The sequence below is a fragment of the Muscardinus avellanarius genome (genome assembly GCF_963383645.1).
Source record: "Muscardinus avellanarius genome assembly, chromosome: 13".
In the NCBI taxonomy this organism is placed as follows: Eukaryota; Metazoa; Chordata; class Mammalia; order Rodentia; family Gliridae; genus Muscardinus; species Muscardinus avellanarius.
In genome coordinates this window covers 89,901,699-89,923,573 of record NC_137799.1, presented here as the reverse complement: position 1 = coordinate 89,923,573, position 21,875 = coordinate 89,901,699, and the positions used below count along the sequence as shown (strand labels likewise).

Sequence of the window (21,875 nt, the reverse complement as noted above, 5' to 3'; positions counted from 1 at the left end):
AGGCAGTCAGGAGGATCCTGCAGGTTCAAAGTCAGCGTTGTTAGCTTAAGAGAGCCTGTTTCCAAATAAAATATAAAATAGGTCTGGGAGTATAGCCCAGAGATAGAAGGGTTCTATCCCCAGTACCACCAAAAAAAAAAAAAATCAGTAATAATACATTAAAGAGAAGCTACCCAGTTTTGCAAGTCATGATTATCACAGCTATGATTCTTATTCTCTCTCACTCTCTCAAAAATTGAACCCAGGGGCATTCTACCTTTGAGGTAAAGCCCCAGCCATTTTTATTTTTATTTTTATTTAGAAAAAGGGTCTCCCTGAATTGATGTCTCACTATATGCAGAGGCCATCCGCAAACCTGATGAGATCCTCCTGTCTCAGCCTCCCAAGTACTGGGATTAAAGGCATATACTCCACACCCAGCTCACAGCTGTGTGTTGGGTTCTGGCATCATGTTGTGTGTTACATAGAATATACTAGAATGAAGATGATGTAGATTGATATGGCATCTATTGTGTTGATAGACTATTCTAATCTCTAGATATTTTAGAGAACTACCATCTTTTAGATTCTTGGTCCTAAATTACTCTATTAAGTTATTTTTAGTCCTTCAGAATGGAAAGTTTCTGCTATATTAAATATTGGATATCCTGATTATCTCCAGTTACTTAGAATACTTACTCCCTTTTTAGAGTCAAACTTGTTATCTGTGTAGGTTCTTGTATGTCTTCCTTTCCTCATGAATTTCTTTCCAAAAATGCTGTTGTTTCTAAATCAGTGAGTGTATGTGTGTGTGTGTGTGTGTGTTACTGTAGATTGAACCCAGAGGCATTCTACCTCTGAGCTACATCCCCAGTCCTTTTTATTATTTGGAAACAGGGTCACTAAGTTGCTGACTGCTTCACTAAATGCCAAGGCTGGCTTCAAACCTGTGATCCTCCTGTCTCAGCCTCCAAAGTACTTGGATTACAAGCATGTGCCACCCTGCTCAGCTTATCTGGATATATTTTCAAGGACTCATTTTTGTGTTCTATAAATACAAATCAGTTTTTAGTTTTTTTAATAGTACTATAAAATCACTATAATATATATTTAAAATCACTATAATATATATTTTTGTTTTCTTTCTTTTTTTTTTTTTTTTTTTTTTTTTTTTGGTACTGGAGATTGAACCTACACCTCCAGCCTTTTGAAACAGGATCTCACTAAGTCGCGGAGAGTCTCGCAACTTGCTAAGGCTGGCCATGAACTTGCAGTCCTCCTGTCTCAGCCACTGGAGTACTGGGATAACAAGCATGTGCCACCATACCTGGTTTATAATGTGTACTTTATTTTTTGTCATACTGGGGATCAGGCACTGGGGCATTCTATCTCCAAGCTACATCCCCAGCTCTATTTTTAGTCTTTTCATTTTTGAAACAAGGTCTCACTGAGTTGCGAAGGGCTTCACTAAGTAGCTGAGGCTGGCCGCAAACCTGTGATCCTCCTGTCTCCGCCTTCCAAGTGCCGGGATTACAAGTGTGTCCCACCACATATAATGTGTATTTTTAAAATAAAATAGCTAATAGCTTTTTGGTAGAAGTTACTATCTTTTTTTTCTTTATTTCCTTTGGGATATTGGGAATGGAACTCAGGGATTCTATCTTGGAGCTATACCCTCAGCCCTATTTTTTTTTAATTCTTTACTTTGAAACAAGGTCTCACTAAGTTGCAGAGGGCCTCATTAAAGTAGCTGAGGCTGGCCATGAACTGGCAATCACCTATCTCACCCTTCTGAGTACTAGAATTACAAGCATGTGCCACCATGCCTGACTCATCTTTATATTTTTAGTGTTGTAAATTAATTTTTTTAAAAATTTTTTGTGGGTCTGTGGATGGAACCCAGGGGCATTCGACCTCCTAGCTACACCCCTGTCCTATTTTTTATTCTTTATTTTGAAACAGGGTCTTACTAAGTTATGGGAGGCCTCACTAAGTAGCTAAGGCTGTCCACATACTGCCATCTTGTGGTCTCAGCCTTCTGAATGCTGGGATTACAAGTGTGCGCTTAATTTTTTTAATTTTATTGATGCAATATAGTCTTACATCATAATATACTTCATTGTGATAGTGGCATACATGCACACAGCACTTGGTGAGCCTTCCTCTGGCTTAGCTAGTAGGTTTTTTTTTTTTTTTTTTGCAGTATTGGGGATGGAATCCAAGGGCATTCAACCTCCAAGCTACACCCCTTGCCCTATTTTTTAATTCTTTATTTTGAAACAAGGTCTCATTAAGTAGCTGGGGATCTTCTTGTCTCAGCCTCCCAAATGCTGGGATTACAAGCATGCCCAGCTGGCTAATAGTTTTAAAGGATATAAATTATTATATTCTTTATTTCATTCATTCAATAAAGGCAATAATTTTACAAACATTTTTATAGTTATAGTAATAGTCTGTAATTTGCTCTCTCTCTTTTTTTATAGTACTAGGGATAGAACCCTGAGATATTCTACATCTGAGCTACACCCCAAGCCCTATTTTATTCTTTTATTTTGAAGCAGTTTAAGTTGTGGAGGTCCTCACTGAGTTGCTTAGCTGACCACAAACCTGTGATCCTTCTGTCTCAGCCTCCTAAGTATAAGAGCATGCACCACCATGCCCAGCTAATAATTTGATTTGGGACATATTTGTGTCCCTTCAACTTCTCCTCCCACAAAATTATGTGAAACTAAATAACTAAATTGTATGAAACTACATTGCTTAAAACTTAATACTTTTTTGGGGAAGGTACTGGGTATTGAACCCATTCTACTTTAGAGCTTTATGCTTAGCACTTTTTATTTTTTATTTTGAAACAGGGTCTCACTGAGTTGTTGAGTATCTCACTAAGTTGCTGAGGCTGGCTTCAAACCTGCAATCCTCCTATTCCAGCCTAAGTCACCACACCAGACTCTAAAATTTAATAATCTTAATATGAGTGGCATTTACTAGGATACAAGAACTAGTCCCCATACTGAACAAATTGGTAATTTATGAGTTCTGGAAAACCCGTAACGACTTCTATAGTTCTTATTATAATTCTAAAATTCTTAATTGTTTTGTTTTACTTACATGTTAAAAGATGTTTATATGTAAATTCCAGTCAATGAAGTCTCCCTTTTTTTTCATTTACAGATCATGTTAGTAGAAAGACTGAGGTAAGTTTTGTTATATTTATTTTATATTGTAGAAAACACTTGGTATTTTAAGAATAATACTATAATGTTTAGCAGTAAGTCTTCTTTAGACATAACTATTTAAAGGACAATTCATAGACTTAACTTGAATGAACACCCCATATTTTTGGAATTATAAGGATATAAGATATAGTAGAATAAAAATATTTTACCCCAATATAATGTATGAATATAATGCACCAATAAAAAATTAAAATATATACATAATTATTTTCATAAAGTATAATACCATTTGGCTTTATTATCTTAATGTGTGTGAGAGAACCAAAAGGTTACCATGTGTGTGCCAAGCTTACAATTGAAGGAAAAGCAGTTTTTAATCTCCAAGTTTATATTTTAATATTTATAAAACCTTACCCAGAGATATCATGTCTCAGGTATTTTTGGAATTGTGGAAATTGTGAGGTGAGCTGTGATTCTCTAAGTGCTGATGGATAAGAGTGACCTGATTATGTATTTCTCCTCCGTTTCCTCACTAGAGGGTACTGTAGCCTACATATTTTCTTGGTGGTACAGGTTACTTATTTTATTTATTTATTTATTTATTTATTTATTTATTTATTTATTTATTTAGTGGTAGTGGGGATTGAGCCCAGGAAAATTCTACATCTGAGCTAGACCACCAGACCCTTTATTTTTTGTTTTGAAATAGGGTCTCGATAAGTTGATGAGTGGTCGTGCTACATTGCTAATGCTGTAATTTAACCTGTGATCCTCCTATTTTAGCCTTCAAGTACTGGAATTACAAGCATGCACCACGCTGGCTCAGGGGGCCTTTTTTTTTTTTTTTTTTTTTTTTTTTGTCTTTTTGGAACTGGGGATCAAAACCCACAGTGCTGTACCTGCAAAGCAGGTGTTTGACACTGAGCTACATCCCAGCCCCTATAGGACTTTTTTTTTTTTTTAATTGCTGAAGCCAGGCGTGGTGACCCATGCTTGTAATCCCAGCATTTGGGAGGGAGGCTGAGACAGGAGGATTGCGCAGGTTCAAAACTAGCCTCAGCGACTTAGTGAGGCTCTTTGCAACTCAGTGAGACGCTGTTTCAAAATGAAGAATAAAAAAAATATGGGCTGGGGATGTAGCTCAGAGGTAGAATGTCCCAGGTTCCATCCCAGTACCACTAAATAAATAAATAAATAAATAAATATTATATTGCTGCCTCTATAAACCTTTTAGAATTTAGACATAATAGATACTCTTATAAAATACTTTCTACTATCAAAGAAATAATAATGTCAAGTTATTTTTGATTTGTTAAATATTTCAAACTTTTATTATTATTCTTGGGGTTTTTATTTAGTAATTTCAGTTTTTATGGTCATAATATTCTGTATTACATGGTTTTGGCCTTTTATTTATTTTTTACTTTTTTATTTTTTGGTTTTCAGGCATTTGCTTTCCAGGTTAGAAAAATGATATCCATCTCTTAAGAAAACCAAATCTAAATAATTCTCTAACTATATTAATTAATCTGTAACTATACATGCAAACACAAAATTAATTTGTTATTAAAATAGATGGCTGAAGGCCGGGCGTGGTGGTGCACGCTTGTAATCCCAGCGCTTGGGAGGCTGAGACAGGAGGATTGCACAGGTTCAAAGCCAGTCTCAGCTATTTAGTGAGGTTCTCAGTGAAACTTGTTTCTAAAAAATTATAAAATAGGTCTGCGGGGGGGGTAGCCCGGAGGTAGAAAGCCTATGGGTTCCACCCCCCCAGTATCACACACACACACAAAAAAAATAGATGGCTGAAATTTTAAGTTATTTACAAACCACTGTCACTATTTTTTAGATTAAATTTTAAATGACCACATATGTTGTAGACTATTAGTTCTTTTTAAAAGTAGAAACATGTAGTTTTGGACTGGTTGCATTTTATTTTTGCTCATTGATTTATTTGGGCGATAGTTTATGTAAATGAGAGAGTAGATACAAATGGTACTCCCTATTCCTAAAGGGCTACTAGCACTGTTAGGAGGGGATCTTATGTATTTGATTTATTCAGGATAAGTTGTATTTAAATAAGTATCTGTATGTGAAATCATATATTTTCTCTTTCATTATTTTAGAGCTGTGTTCTGTCTTCATAATTTCATATGTAATAAAATTTACTTTGAAGAATCTTCGTCATTAAAACAAGTTCTATGTTTTTTAATATGTAGTCTAAACTGCCATGGTGGTGCACTCCTGTAATTCCAGTATTTGGGAAGCTGACAAGAGGATTGCAGGTTTGAGGCCAGCCTGAGCAACTTAGTAAGACCCTGTTTCAAAACAAAAACTTAACAGGGCTGGGGGTATAGCTCAGAAGTTGAATGCCCTTTTGTTCAATCCCCTATCACCCCTTCACATACATACACATACAAAGTAGTCTAACTTATTCCCATATAACTGTGTTAAGAAATTCATCAAAAGAATATGTAATTCATTCCCAGCTTTTTTTTTCTTTTCCAGTACTGGGGATGTAACCCAGGGGCATTCTACCTCCGAGCTACACCCCTGGTCCTATTTTTTAGTCTTTTTATTTTTTGAAACAGGTCTCACTGAGTTGCAAAGGGCCTCAAGTCGCTGAGGCTTCCCAAGAATCACGATCCTCCGGTCTCCGCCTCCCAAATGCTGGGATTACAAGCATTCAATGCCAAGTCCAGCCTTTATTTATTTTTTGTTTTGAAACAGGGACTCACTAAATTGCTGAGAGTCTGCTAAGTTCCCAAGGCTGGCCTTGAATTTGGAATCTTTCCCTCTCAGCCTCCCAAGTACTAGGATTACAAGCATGTGCCACCATGACCTGCTTATATATACCATTTTATAATGCCTCAACTGATCATGTCTTAAAGGTATGTTATTTGATTCTTCATTTTCTAAAAAAATCATGTTACCTTTTTAAGTGTCAGTACTGCTGGAAAGAGTATATCATAGTTATTCCTTTCTCTTCAGACCCACATTTAGCTGGCCTTCTTACTCCAGTTCTTCTGTCATGTTGCTAGCCCTCGCCATGCTGTGATAAGCATACCAAGCCATGTGGTCTCCTGCTGACCTTGAGACAATACTGAACAAACCCAAACCAAGTGACATACTGTAAAATACCTGACCAGGAGGGTCCGAAGTCCTAAAACTGTCGAGGTCTTCAAAAACAAAGCTTGAGAAACTGTTGTGGACCAAGGAGGCTCAGGACACGAGACAAATGGATTTTAAAAAGGTGTCATAAGCCAGGCGTGGTGGCGCACGCTTGTAATCCCCGCGCTTGGGAGGCTGAGACAGGAGGATCGCACAGGTTCGAAGCCAGCCTCAGCTACTTAGTGAGGCTCTCAGCAACTTAGTGAGACCCTGTTTCCAAATAAAAATATAAAATAGGTCTGGGAGTATAGCCCGGAGGTAGAAAGCCTCTAGGTTCCACCCCCAGTACCACCAAAAAAAAAAAAAGGTGTCATAAGCCAGGCATGGTGGCACACACTTATAATCCCAGTGCTTGGGAGGCTGAGACAGGAGGATGCTCAGGTTCGAAGCCAGCCTCACTGACTTAAGAGACCCTGTTTCCAGGTTAAAAAAAAAAAAAAAAAAAAAAAAAAAATATATATATATATATATATATATATATATAAAATAGGTCTGAAGCTGGGCGTGGTGGCGCACGCTTGTAATCCCCACGCTTAGGAGGCTGAGACAGGAGGATCGCGCAGGTTCAAAGCCAGCCTCAGCTACTTAGTGAGGCTCTCAGCAACTTAGTGAGACCCTGTTTCCAAATAAAGTAGAAAATAGGTCTGGGAGTATAGTCCGGAGTTAGGAAGCCTCTGAGTTCCACCCCCAGTACCACCAAAAAATAAAAAATAATAAAAAGTATATAAAAAATAGGTCTGGGAGTGTAGCCCAGAGGTAGAAGATCCCTGGGTTCCATCCCCAGTATCACCAAAAAAAAAAAAAAAAAAAGGTCAGAGATGGGATCTTAGAAGACAAGGGGAACATTAGGGAAAAGCTAGTTCAATCTCAGTAAAATATGTTGTCTGTTATAGTAATGTGCCAGTGGTTCCTTATTGTAATAACTGTACCATAAATGAGTCAGGTGTAGTGGTGCACACCTATAATCTCAGTACTTGGGAGGCTGAGAAAGGAGGATCGCAGGTTGGATGACAACCTCAGCAAGTAGCGAGACTTTCATCAACCTAGCAAGATCCTGTTTTTAAATAAAAAAGAAATAAAAATAGGCTGGGGGTGTAGCTTAAAAGTAGAATTCCTCAGGGTTCAATCCCCAGTACCACAAAAATAAATAGCTATAGAGAAATTTATTGTATGGGAGCTCCATGTGTTATATTTTCAACTTTTCTGTAAATCTAAGGGGTGTGTGTGTGTGTGTGTGTGTGTGTGTGTGTGTTATTGGGAATTGAACTCAGAGGCATTTTACCCCCAGACCAATTTTAATCTTATTTGGAAACAGGGACTTGCAAGCTTTCTAAGAGTCTCACTACTTGCTGAGCCTGTCCTTGAAACTGCGATCCTCCTGTCTCAGCCTCCCAACTACTGGGATTACAAGTGTGCACCACCATGCCTGGCTCGCTCTCTACTTTTAACTGGCTAACTTGACCAGAGAATCAATGGCCAAGGTCACTTAAATTGTTTCAAAGTCAGACAAAGAGTCACTTTTTCCTGAAAGTTTTACCTGATCATGGTCTTTAGATGCCCAAACAGCCTATATATAATTAATAGCTCTCAACACCCTATTTTGTCATTGTTTCATTTTTTCACTAGAATTTGAGTGCTTGAAAATATGAAACCATTACCTTGTTGATTTTGTTCCCTAGTAAACCTAATTCCTGACACATAGTAAATGATAATATAAATGAAAGTTGGTTGATGAGTGAATGAGTAATTTTCTTGACACCCACTCAACCCTTCCCTTGCTTTGTTTTGTTTGTTGAAAGGAGGAGTCTACTTCTTAAATATTTTTTAATGCTTGTAACAGAGGTACACAGCAGATTTTGTTTCCTCTGCCAGTTCACATACATTGTTAGAGCTTTCATCAAGTTCTGTATTAAGAATTTTGAGCCTAGCCGGCATGGTGGCGCGCGCTTGTCATCCCCGCGCTTGGGAAGCGGAGACAGGAGGATCGCGCTGGTTTGAAGCCAGCCGCGCTGGCTTAAGAGACCCTGTTTCCAAAAATAAAAAAGTATAAAATAGGTCTGGGAGTGTAGCCCGGAGGTAGAAGGGCTTCCAGGAACCCCAGTACCACCGGAAAAAAAAAAAAAAAGAATTCTGAGCCGGATGTGGTGGCGCACACTTGTAATCCCAGCATTTGGGAGGCTGAAACTGAAGGATGGCAGTTCGCGGACAGCCTCAAAACCTGCAAACCTGCAGGGGGAAAAAAAAAGTCTGAGGCTAGTATCCAGTAAGAAAAAAATGCCACTGTAAATTACATTTGCCATTTATAAAAGGAGAAGTAACTGCATATTTTACATAGACTCCCAAACTTAGTGACTTACTACCCCCTTTCCAAAAAAAAAAAAAAGAAAAGAAAAGAAACTTATCAGTGTTCCTCTAGCGGTTACTCTGGTGCATCACCACTGGGGTGGGATCATTGACTTGGGAATCTATGTTTTATAGGTGTCTACCACTCCTGATGTACAAAAGTGCTTGGTTTTTGTGTTCGTCCCCTGCCCCCACTCAGTACTGGGATTGAACCCAGGGGCATTCTACCTCTGAACTACAGTTCCCAGCTTTATTTATTTATTTTATTTACTTATTTATTTACTTATTTATTTATTGAAGCAGGGTCTAATTAGGTTTCTTGAGGGCCTCACTTAATTTGCTGAGGCTGGTCTTGAACCTGTAATCCTCTTGTTTCAGCCTCCAAAGTACTAGGATTATAGTTTTTTCTTTCTCATTAGATTATGAATTTAATTAGAGCAACCCATGTATACCCTAATACTAGTTACATAGTAAGAGCTTAATAAATAATTATTTCAAGTCAAGTTTAAGACTTGACACTAGGGTCTATACTAGAGGAGAGAAGAAGGTAGACTTACCCCATATATATTGTCGTCCAAAATAGCTTGTTTAAGAACACCTTTATTTAGATTTCCTGTTGGAATAAGTTAAAAGCACTAAAGTAATTAAAGAATTAGCACATATTTTACTATTTTGAGAATTGCATATTATAGTGTATTAAGGGATCTTGAAATCAAAAGGCTTGGAGGCTGTCCTCTAACGGGCAACATGGAGCCCTTGGAAATTCAGAGTATAATGAAAGTGACCGTGAGCGTGGTCATACGTGCCTGTTAGTCCAGAACTGCAGAGGCTGCAACAGGAGGACCACATGTTCAAGACTAGCCTCAGAAATTTAGGGACACTCTATTTCAAAATAATAATATAGAGCTGGTTGTGGTGGCGCACGCTTGTAATTCCCGTGCTTGGGAGGTGGAGACAGGAGGATCACGCAGGTTTGAAGCCAGCCACGCTGGCTTAAGAGACCCTGTTTCCAAAAATAAAATAGGTCTGGGAGTGAAGCCCGGAGGTAGAAGGGCTTTCAGGAACTCCAGTACCACCAAAAAATAAATAAAATAATAATTAACAATAATAATAATAATAATATAGAGCTGAGGGTGTTACTCAGAGGTAGAATATACCTGGGTTCAATCCTGAGTACCACACACACACACACAAAAAAAAAAAAATAATAATAATAATAATAATAGATACTGTGAAACCGCAGTCAGAGACCATTCATTTTATTTTATTTTATTTATTTATTTATTTATTTATTTATTTATTTATTTATTTATTTTGGTGGTACTGGGGTTCCTGGAAGCCCTTCTACCTCCAGGCTACACTCCCAGACCTATTTTACATGTTTATTTGGAAACAGGGTCTCCTAAGCCAGCGCACGTGGCTAGCTTCAAACCTGCGTGATCCTCCTGTCTTTGCCTCCCAAGCGCGGGGATTACAAGCGTGCGCCACCACGCCCGGCCTCAGAGACCATTTAGTTGCCAAAAACATGTTATTCCTTCTGCGGAAGTTCAACAGTCTCTCAAGTATTTTTATATTTATTACTTTTTTTTTCTTTCTTTTTTTTTTTTTTTTTTTGTAGTACCAGGGATTTAATTTTAATTCAGGGGCATTCTACCTCCAAACTACACTCCCAGCCCTATTTTGAGATTCAAATGAAGTGATTTTTGCAAAATACAGAGCACTGAGCTGGTGCGGTGGTGCAGGCATGTAATCCCAGTACTTGGGAGACTGAGACAAATTTGAAGCCAGCCTCGTCAATTGAGGCCTTCTGCAACTTAATGAGACCCTGTTTCCAAATAAGTAAAATCAGTCTGGGATATTACATGAAAGTAAAATGCCTCTGGGTTCAATCCCCAGTATCCTCAAAAAATAAATAAAGCACAGTACAAATATTTTAATGTTACTTTTATGTTAAGCCCTGATCAAGTAAAGTTTTCTTTAAGCACTTCACTTTCTTAGATAATGTGAAGCAAAAAAGGATGACCAGTCATTGAACTGTTTTATCTTTTTTTTTTTTTTTTTTTTGCGGGTCTGGGGGTGGAACCCAGGGGCATTTGACCTCCGAGCTACACCCCCTGCCCTATTTTTTATTCTTTATTTTGAAACCGGGTCTCACTGAATTGCAAAGGGCCTCACTAAGTAGCTGAGGCTGGCCGCGAACCGTGATCCTCTAGGTCTCAGCCTCCCGAATGCTGGGATTACAAGCCACCACGCCCGGCTCTGTTTTATCTTTTGATCACAAAAAAATTTGAAATAGGTAAAACTGTGAGTATTGTAGACTAATAATTTGAGATATAAATGAAACCAGTGAGAAAGATGTTTTCTTCAGACTGCATTTACAATTATGTTGTTGTTGTTGTTGTTGTTGTTGTTGCTAGTCTGGGTGGGGATGGAACTCAGGAGCATTCAATCTCTGAGCTACACTCACTGCCCTAATTTTTATTTTTTATTTTGAAACATAGTCTCACTAAGTTGCAAAGGGCCTCACTAAGTAGCTGAGGCTGTCCACTAACTGCGATCCTCCTGTCTCAACCTCCAGAATGCTGGGATTACAAGTGTGCACCACCACGCCTGGCTATAAGTACTTATACTGAAGAATGAAAAATTTTTAATTTTATACAGTTGTGTAATGACAAAACTTTATCTCTTTATAATATTCTTTATTAGCATTTAAAATTTATGTAAAAAAATACTTTTCAATGAAATGCAAAAGATTGAGCAATACAAAGCTATAGTAACCAAGACAGTGTGGTGCTGGCCTAAGAATGAACACATAGACTCAAGAAACAGAGCTTGATCTTTATGTTCAGTTGATTTTGGACATGGGTGCCAAGTCAATTCAGTGGGGAAAATAGTGTTCTCAACAAATAAAGCTGAACACGTATGTACTAAAGAATGAGTTTGGACCCTTTCTTCACACCACTGCAAAAATTAACACAAATTAGATCACAAGAGCAAGAGCCTGGTATGGTGGTGCTCACCTATAGTCCCATCTTCTCAGAAGGTTGAGGCAGGAGTATTGCTTGAGCCAGGGAGAGACCAGCCTCATCAACAGAGCCAGACCTAATCTCAAAAGAGAAAGAGTAAGGGCTGAATAGCTTAGTGGTAGAGCACTTGCCTGGCATGCTTGAGACCATAACAGTTGATTCTTGGCATTGCATATTTTTAAAAATGTTATTAGGTTGAAAAGTACACTAAGTATAAGAGCTAGAACTGAAACTCTTAGAAGAAAATACAGGAGTGGATTTTTGTGGCCTTGAGTTAGGCAGTAGTTTCTTGGAAAAACTGAACTTCATAAAAATTAAAAACTTTATGATGTACAAAGGATATTTGCAAAGACAAACCGGGCATAGTGGTGTACGCTTGTAATCCCAGCATTCTGGAGGCTGAGACAGGAGGATTGCAGTTCGCAGACAGCCTCAGCTACTTATTGAGGCCCTCTGCAACTTAGCGAGACCCTGTTTCAAAATAAAGAATAAAAAATAGGGCAGAGGGGGGTCATGTGGGGGGACCCAACCTATCACCATCTTAACTCCATGCCTGCTGGTGTACTAAACTTTCCCTTTTTCACCCTAAAAAAATATATAGGGCAGAGGATGTAGCTCAGAGGTTAGATACCCCTGATTTCCATCCCCAGACCCGCAAAAAAAAAAAAAAAAAAAAAAAAAAAAAAAAATTGCAAAGACAGACCGTAGAATGGGAGAAACTATTTTCAAATCATATTTGATATTTATTTAGAATATATAAACAACTTTATAACTCAAAAGTAGATAGCCCAGTTAAACAATGGGCAAAAGATTTAAGTAGATAGTTCTCCACAAAGATATTCAAATGTCCAATAAGCACATGAAAGGATACTAAGCTCCAGGGAAATGTGACTCAAAACCACAATGAGAGGCCGGTTCACACCCAAAAGGGTGGCTCTAATAACAAAGATAATAGCAACTTTGGTGAAAATAAGAAGTTGGAACCCCTCGTGCTGCTGGTGAGACTGGGAAATAGTGGGGCTGCCTTGGAAAGCCATCTGGCAGTATCTCAAAAGGTTAAACAGAATTATCATATGACCCAGCATGAATGTTCATAGCAGCATTATTTGTAATGGCCCAAAGTTAGAAACAACTCACATGTCCACCAGTCAGTGCATGGAGAAATAAGCTGTAGGAAGGGATATTAATTGGCAGTAAAAAAGAAAAAAGTACAAATGCATGCCTTAACATTGATGAACTTTGAAAATATTTTACTAAGTCAAAGAAGTTTATCACAAAGCTGAATATGGTAGTACATGCCTGTATTCCCAGCTATTCCACAGACGGAAGTGGGAGGACCCCAAATTCAGCAATACCTTATCTCAAAAAAAAAAAAGTAAAACAAGAAGCTAGTCAAACACACAAAGTCATGTTGAATTATTCTGTTTGTATAAAATGTCTAAAATAGATAAATTTATAGAGATAGAAAATAGATTAGTATTGCCGGGCAAGGTGGCGCACGTTTGTAATCGCAGCATTCAGGAGGCTGAGACAGGAGGGTTCGCAGGCAGCCTCAGCTATTTAGTGAGGCTCTTTGTAACTCAGTGAAACCCCGTTTCAAAGTAAAGAACAAAAAAATAGGGCTGGGAGTGTAGCTTAGAGGTAGAAATGCCTCTGGGTTCTACCCCAGTACCGAAGAAAAGAAAGAAGAGAAAAGAGAGAGAGAGAGAGGGAGAGAGAAAGAGAAAGAAAGAAAAATAGATTAGTATTGTCTGGTGCTGGAGAAAAGGTATTAGGAGGAAATAGTGAATGTTAATGGATGCAGAGTTTCTTTGGGGAGTGACAGAAATGTTAAATTGATTGTGATGATAGTTGTATAGCTCTTTAATGTATTAAAAATCATTAACTTGTACACATTAAGTGGGTGAATTCTATGGTATATGAATAACAAAACTTTAAAAATTAAGCAGTACCTAACTCTAAAAGAATAGAAAAATAAGAAAAAGACATTCATTAATATTTTTTTGATGTTTATCTTCTGAAAACAGACAAGGATTGAGCAGTTGATTGTCTCTTAGCTATCACTTTTCTTTCATTCTTTATCCTTCCAAGGACTGACTAGGTTTATTAAATGAATACACTTTTTGTGTTGAATGATAGTAAATCATAATTCGTTTTTGACAGGAATTGAGTTCTTCTCAGACTTTATCACATGATGGAGGATTCTTCAATAGACTGGAAGATGATGTTCATAAAATTCTTATTAGAGAAAAAAGAAGAGAACAGCTTTCAGAATATAATGGAACAGATAATTGTACAGCTCATGAACACAACCAGGCATGTAAAATAGAAAATTTTCTTAAGATCACAGCAAAATTAAATGTACATTTTCTTTTTAAAAGAAAGGAAACATTGAACTCCATTTGCAATTATATGAAGTAGCAGTTTTAGGTATTATCTTAGTTGTTATCCTGTAAACATAATTATCTTAAAAAGTTTTAAGTATGTAGTTCATTCACTGATGAATATTTGCTGAGCATATGCTATATTTTATGTGTAGGTAGGCACTGGTAAGAAAAAAGGGAACAGCAATATGGATAAGACCTTCCTTCTCTTAAACACTCAGTCCTGGGACTATGAGGAGATAGACCAGCTAGGGTTATCTGATGAAGACTTTGAGGGAGATCTGAACAATAAGAGAGTTTTAATAGAAAAGGTAATAGACCATTTCTTGGGTGAATTTGCCATATTTTGAATGATAAGTAACTATATACACTGAGAAATGGAGAAAGGCCACAGCCCAAGGCAACTGCTAAAACAGAGTCCTTTGGTTAGGAAAGGCCTTTAGACAGAGTATTCAGAAAAATGAAAAATTCTGCAACTAAGAAGTATAGGAGCCGAGCGTGGTGGCGCATGCTTGTAATCCCAGCATTTGGGAGGCTGAGACTGGAGGATCACGCTTCACGGCCAGCCTCAGCTACATAGTGAGGCCCTCTGCAGCTTAGTGAGACCCGGTTTCAAAAATAAATAAAGGCCGGGCGTGGTGGCGCATGCTTGTAATCCCCGCGCTTGGGAGGCGGAGACAGGAGGATCGCGCAGGTTCGAAGCCAGCCGCGCACGCTGGCTTAGGAGACCCTGTTTCCAAATGAAAATGTAAAAATAGGTCTGGGAGTGTAGCCCGGAGGTAGAAGGGCTTCCAGGAACCCCAGTACCACCAAAAAAAAGAAAGAAAGAAAGAAAGAAAGAAAGAAAGAAAGAAAGAAAGGAAGGAAGGAAGGAAGGAAGGAAGGAAAGAAAGAAAGAAAGAAAGAAAGAAAGAAAGAAAGAAAGAATGCTGAGCGTTGGTGGCGCATACTTGTAATCCCCACACTTGGGAGGCAGAGACAGGAGGATCGTGCAGGTTCGAAGCCAGCCGTGATGGCTTAAGAGACCCTGTTTCCAAATAAAAAAAGTCTGGGACTGTAGCCTGGAGGTAGAAGGGTTTCCAGGAACCCCACCCATTACCACCAAAATATAAATAAATAAGGAAAGAAAGATTAAAAAAATTGGGCTGGGGGTATAGGTCAGAGGTAGAATGCCCCTGGGCTCAATCTCCAGCACCACAAAAAAGAAAAGTATAGGGTTAAATGAGTATGGCATGATATGATTAAATAAATAGATTTGATTTAGATTGTAAAGATTTTTTCTATAAAACCTAGAAATCTGAATCCTATATCCTGCTTATAACAGGGTAAGCATGAGTCAAATCTGGTCAGCATTCTGTTTTTTAAGGCCCATGATCCAAGAATGGTATTCATGTTTTTTTTTAAAAAAGAGAGCTGGGCGTGGTGGCCCACGCTTGTAATCCCAGCATTTGGGAGGATCACGGTTTGCAGACAGCCGCAGCTACTACTTGGGTCTTTTGCAACTCAGTGAGACCCTGTTTCAAAATAAAGAATAAAAAATAGGGCTGGGAGTGTAGCTCGGAGGTAGAATGCTCCTGAGTTCCATCCCCAGTACCGCAAAAATTAAATAAAATAAAAAAGAATATTTGACAGACTATATAACTCACAAATCCTGAACTATTTGCCGCTGGGCCCTTTGCAGAAAGTTTGCCATTGTGCAACATTAGCTCTCACTGTGTTGTCTCCTCTCTTTTAATGTAATTACCTGTTGTAATTCCTAAACAACAGGTATGCTAGAGAATGTTTTTTAATATAGTGCTAATGTTCTCATCAGATAATCAGTGCCGTGGAATTTTTGCCATATCCCCATGTCTCCTTAACAGTCCTTTGAATTTTTCTGACTTTGACCATTTCTACTGTAGCTATTCTAAATTCTAAAAGCCTGTTTCACATTCTCTTACTCTCTTCAATGGACATTATCTCTGTGTTTACTAAGAAGATCTGAAAAAATTGTTCAACAAATTAAAACACCTACTTGGTGTGGTGGTGTATGTGACACAAGAGAAGTCAGACCCTTAAGAACTTTTTTTTACTTTATTTTATTTTATTTTATTTTATTTTATTTTATTTTATTGGTGCATTGTAATCATACATCTTGGAAGTTCAGGGTGGTAGAGGCAGACATACACACAGCACTCATTCAGACCCTCCCACAGTTCCCGCCCTGTTTCCTGCCCTTCTCTCCTTCCATGCTCAGCATAGTGATTGATAAGTTTGTATGTGTACATCATGTTCATTGAGGTGTTTCCCTCTTCCCCACTCCCATCCCCTCAGGTCACCTTCTTAAGGTTTCTTCTCTGTCCAGAGTCCTGTTTTCTCCCTAGTTTCTGCATGTTATAATGGGAGAACATCTGACTTTTACTTCACTTTTTGTGACTGACTAATCTCACTTAGCATATTTTTTTCCAGGTCCATCCATTTCCCTGAAAATAATTTTGTTCTTCTTTATGGCTGAATAAAATTCCACTGTGTACATATCCCATAACTTTATAATCTGTTCATCTGTTGATGTACATCTCAGCTGGTTTCATAGTTTGGCAATTGTGAATTGTGCTGCTATAAACATAGATAGCATGCATTAGTCTGGTAGTTTGGTTTCCATTCTTTTGGGTAGATATACAGTGGTGGGTCGTGTGGTGTATTAATTCCCATTCTTCTGAGGATCCTCCACGCTATTTTCCAAAGTGGTTGTACTAGTTTGAAATCCCACCAACAATGTATTAGAGTTTCTACTTCTCCATATCCTCCAGCATTTGTTGTTTGTGTTTTTAATGATTGCCATTCTAGTTCAGGTTAGGTGAAATCTCAGGGTAGTATGTATGTATGTATGTATGTATGTATGTATCTATTTTTGCAGTACTACAGAAACATTCTACTCTGAGCTATACCCCAGCCCTACATTTTAATTCTTTTTTTTTTTTTTTTTTTTGCGGTACTGAGGATTGAACCCAGGATCATTCTACCTCTTAGCTACACCCGTAGCCCTATTTTTTACTCTTTATTTTGAAATAAATCCTCACTGACTTGCAGAGGACCTCACTAAGTAGCTGAAACTGGCCACCAACCTGGATCTTCGTGTCTCAGCCTCCCAAGTACTAGGATTATAAGACTATTCCACCACGCCTGGCCCTCAGGGTAGTTTTGATTTTTATCTCTCTTATCGTTAATGATATTGAACATTTTTTCATACATTTATTTGTCTTATGTATTTCTTCTTTTGTGAAGTGCCTATTTAGTTCAGTTGTCCATTTTTTGATTGGATTATTTGGTTTTTTGCTGGTGAATTTCTTGAGTTCTCTGTATACTCTAGATATTAGTCCTTTATTAGAGGAATAGCTGGCAGAAATCTCCAAGTCTGTCTGCTCTCTGTTGAGGTTTTAGGTAGTTTCCTTTGCTGTATAGAAACTTCTCATTTTAATGCAATCCCATGTATTGATTCTCATTTTAATTCCTTGCACCTTTGGGGTCTTGTTGAGGAAATTTTTACCCATGCTTATGTGCTGCACTGTTGGACCTATGTTCTCTTCAAGCATCTGGAAGGTCTCCGGTCTAATTTTCAGGTGTTTGATCCATTTTGAATTGACTCTAATTTCCACATCTTTGATCCATTTTGAATTGACTCTTGTGCAGAGAAAGTGGGGTTTATCTCCTTTTTTTTTTTTTTTTTTGCATATAAGATAACCAGTTTTGCCAACATCATTTGTTGAAGAGGCTATTTTTTTTTTCTGGTGTCTATTTTTGGTCCCTTTATCAAAAATCAATTGAATGTAGCCGGGCATGGTGGTGCACACTCGTAATCCCCGCACTTGGGAGGCTGAGACAAGAGGATCGCGCAGGTTCAAAGCCAGCCTCAGCTACTTAGTGAGGCTCTCAGCAACTTAGTAAGACCCTGTTTCCAAATAAAATACAAAATAGGTCTGGGAGGATAGCCCAGAGGTAGTCCCTCGGTTCCACCCCCCGGTATCACACACACAAAAAAAAATTAATTGAATATAAGAGTGTAGATTTGTTTCTGAATCTTCTGTTCTGCTCCATTGGTCTGTGTCTCTGCTTTTGTGCCAATACCATACTTGTTTTTTTTTATTACAATGGCTTTAAAGGGTGTGTGTGTGTGTGTGTGTGTGTGTGTGTGTGTTACTGGAGATGGAACCCAGGGGCTTTCTACCTTCGGGCAACATTCCCAGATCTATTTTATATTTTATTTGGAAACAGTATCTCACTAAGTAGCTGAGGCTGGCTTCAAATCTGTGATTCTCCTATCTCAGCCTCCCAAGTCCTGGGATTACAAACGTGTGCCACCATGCCCATCTTACTATGGCTTTACAGTGTAGTTTGAAGTCAGGTGTTGTGATGCCCCCTTCATAGTTGCTGAGAACTGCTTTAACTGTTCTGGGGTTTTTTTGTTGTTCCAAATTAATTAATTTAATGACTGATTTTCTATGTCCTTAAGAATGACTTTGGTAATATAATGGATATTACACTGAATTAGTAAAGATCACTTTTGGAAGAATGGCCATTTTGATATTTATTGTGCTTAAACAAGAACATGGGAGGTCCTTTCATCTTCTGAGATCTTCATTTTCTTTTTTTAGTGTTTTATAATATCCTTATAGAGATTTGTTTACCTCCTTGGTTAGGTTTATTTCTAAGTATTTAATTGTTTAGAGGGGATATTGTGAGTGTAAATGTTTTATCAAAATCTTTTTCAGTGGATTTATGGTTGGCGCATACAGAAAAGCTTCTGATTTTTTTTAAGATTTATTTTTTATCCAGACACTTAGCTGAATTTGTTAATCAGTTTTAAAAACCTTTTGGTTGAGTTTGTTGGGTCTTCTACATATAATATCATGTCATCTGCAAATATAGTTTCAATACTTCTTTTCCTATTTGTACTTTTTTTATTGTCTATCTATTTATTTTTGCAGGTCTGGGGATAGAACCCAGGAGCATTTGACCTCTAAGCTACACCCTGCCCTATTTTTTATTCTTTATTCTGAAACAGGGTCTCACTAAGTTGCTGAGAGCCTCATTAAGTAGCTGAGGCACTTCAAATCTGTACAATCCTCTTCTCTTAGCCTCCCAAGCTCTGGGAATTACAAGCTTGCGCCACCATGCCCGGCCTTATTTGTACTTTTTAAATTTCCTTTTCTTGCCATATTGCTCTAGCTAGAGTCTCAATTACTCTATTGAAAAGGAGTGGTGAGACGCTGGGCGTGGTGGCGCACGTTTGTAATCCCCGCACTTGGGAGGCGGAGACAGGAGGATCACACAGGTTCGAAGCCAGCCATGTTGGCTTAAGAGACCCTGTTTCCAAATAAAAAGTATAAAATAGGTCTGGGAGTATAGCCCGGAGGTAGAAGGGTTTCCAGGAACCCCAGTACCACCAAAAAAAGGAAAAAAAGAAAAAAGAAAAGGAGTTGGTGATAGTGGACATCCTTGTCTTGTTCCTCTTTTTAAGGGGAGCTCTCATAGTTCTTCCCCATTCATTATGATGTTGGCTGTGGGACTACTGTATATTGCTTTTATGATGCCTTAAGAGCTTTTTACTCCAGTGCAGCAATAAATGGACTTATAAATGTACTGTTCCATATGAAAATCTATTTTCAGCATACTGGTAGAAAATACTTGCCTGCCTTAGGTCCTAATTTTATGGTGCTGAACTAAATTTAATGTTTTTCCTGTTTTATCTTAACCGCCAAAATTTATGTACAGTCCAAGCAATCATGTTAACATTTATGGTTACATATTTTTGTCTTTTCCTTTTTCACTGATTATGATTTTCTTCTTTGGTAGTTCATAGCTTCTTATTTTGTCAGGCCCTGTCAGATCCATTTTTGGAGCAAAGGGAAGATGATAATATAGTTCCACAAATACGTAGGTGCCTTACAACCTTCGTTGAAACAAAGTTGGGTATATAAATTTAATTGAATGCTAAAGTGACATTAATGCTATAATAAAGCCAAACTGATGTTGTGGAGTAGTAAAAAGAGCCAGGCGTGGTAGTACATGCTAATATTCCCAGTACTTAGGAGGCTGAGACAGGAGGATCACAGGTTTGCTCTCAGCCTCAACAACTTAGTAAGACCCTCTTTCAAAATAAAAAATAAAATGAGTTGGGGATATAGCTCGGAGATAGAATGCCCTGGGTTCAAACCCCAGTACCACAAAAAAGAAAGAAAATAGCATGTGAGTTGGGAAGTTAAGGACAGAAGGAATTGGACAGACAAAGGTGAGGAATAAGAAAGTAGAATGCCTTGAATAAAGTAGAGGGCAATTAAGGATAAGCCAGTTTAATTAAAACAGAATGTTGGTGGCGCATGCCTGTATTCCAGTACTTAGGAGGTTGAGACAAGAGGATCTCAGGTTTAAAGCCAGCCTCAGCAATGTAGTGGGCTGTCAGTAACCTAGTGAGACCCTGTTTCAAATTAAAATATGTCTATGGTGTATCCTGGAGGTAGAAAGCCCCTGGGTTCCATCCCAGTACCACACGAAAGAAAGAAAATAAGAAAGAAGGAAGGAAGGAAGGAAGGAAAAAGAAAAGAGAGAGGAAGGAAGGAAGGTTGGCTGGTTGGCTTCAGAGTCCTGATATTTTCCTATATATGTTTGTAGTTTGAGATTAACCATAAAAATCTTATTTGCTTGTACTGTATATAATTAGGATCATAAAATTGAATCAAAGTGGAAATGTAGTCAATAGTTTATGGTTGCCTAAGGAAAAATGATGAAAATCAGGACTTTTTAACTGGGCCTGGTGGTGTGTGCCTGCAGTCTCAGCTCCTGCGAAGCTGAGGCAGGAGGATCTCTTGAGTTCAGGAGTTCAAGACTAGCCTGGTTGATACCATGAGACGCTGTCTCAAAACAAATCAGGATATTGTTTCTTTTAAATTTTTCACAAAGGACTATTGTAAAATAAGATTTATAGGACAATCCTTGTCCTAAAATAGTATTTTTTTCTTTTTTTTAGGAAGTGGTTCTGAAAGATGGAAGAATTGAAAGACTAAAGTTGGAACTAGAAAGGAAAGATGCTGAAATTCAGAAGCTGAAAAGTGTGATCACTCAGTGGGAGGTTTGTGTCCACTTGCTCTAATAAAAGATAACTGTATAAATTTGCATGTTTTCCTTTTTTATATGTAAATATGTTTGATATTCAGTTGATAGCAGTAGTCATTCTGCTATTTCAATTTTCAAAACTCTGGTTAATGATTTAAAGTTTGAATGGTAATATAATTTTTATATATAATTTTTATTGTTGTAAAATAATACATATCATAATACATAGCATAGCCATTTGAAGTGAAACAAAGTATCTTCTCAGTATTGTGTAACCATAACCATTATTTATTTCCAGAACTTTTTCATCATCCCAAACACAAACTCTACCCATTAAACATCTCCCCAGCCTGGTGTGGTGGCACATGCTTGTAATCCCAGCACTTGGGAGGCCGAGAAAGGAGGATAGCACAGGTTCAAAGCCAGCCTCTGCTACTTGGTGAGGCTCTCAGCAACTTAGTGAGACCCTGTTTTCAAATAAAATATAAAATAGGTCTGGAAGGATGGCCCAGAGGTAGGAAAGCCCCTGGGTTCCACCCCCAGGACCACCAAAAATAAAAATCTCTTCATTCTCATTCCCCTCAGCTCCTCATAGCTCCTCATAACCTCTAATCTCTATGAATTTCCCCATTCTGGGTAGCTCAAATAGGTAAAATCATAAAATATTTGTCCTATTATGACATGAATTTTATTCCTTTATAGCT

The 21,875-nt window shown here is 38.1% G+C and overlaps 1 protein-coding gene across 3 annotated transcripts in view; it reads left to right on the top strand.

The window, feature by feature from the left end:
• Positions 1–21,875, top strand: part of GKAP1 (G kinase anchoring protein 1) — a gene marked incomplete at both ends in the record, with an annotated part of 60,765 nt that overhangs the window by 24,533 nt on the left and 14,357 nt on the right. For 2 of the 3 annotated variants that reach the window (XM_080708459.1, XM_080708460.1), the window contains 3 exons: positions 3,154–3,176; positions 13,862–14,014; positions 21,086–21,187. In XM_080708459.1, coding sequence (XP_080564585.1) covers positions 3,154–3,176; positions 13,862–14,014; positions 21,086–21,187 — 278 coding nt within the window. The remainder of the gene's footprint in view (positions 1–3,153; positions 3,177–13,861; positions 14,015–21,085; positions 21,188–21,875) is intronic. The other variant, XM_080708461.1, reaches the window with a different exon arrangement.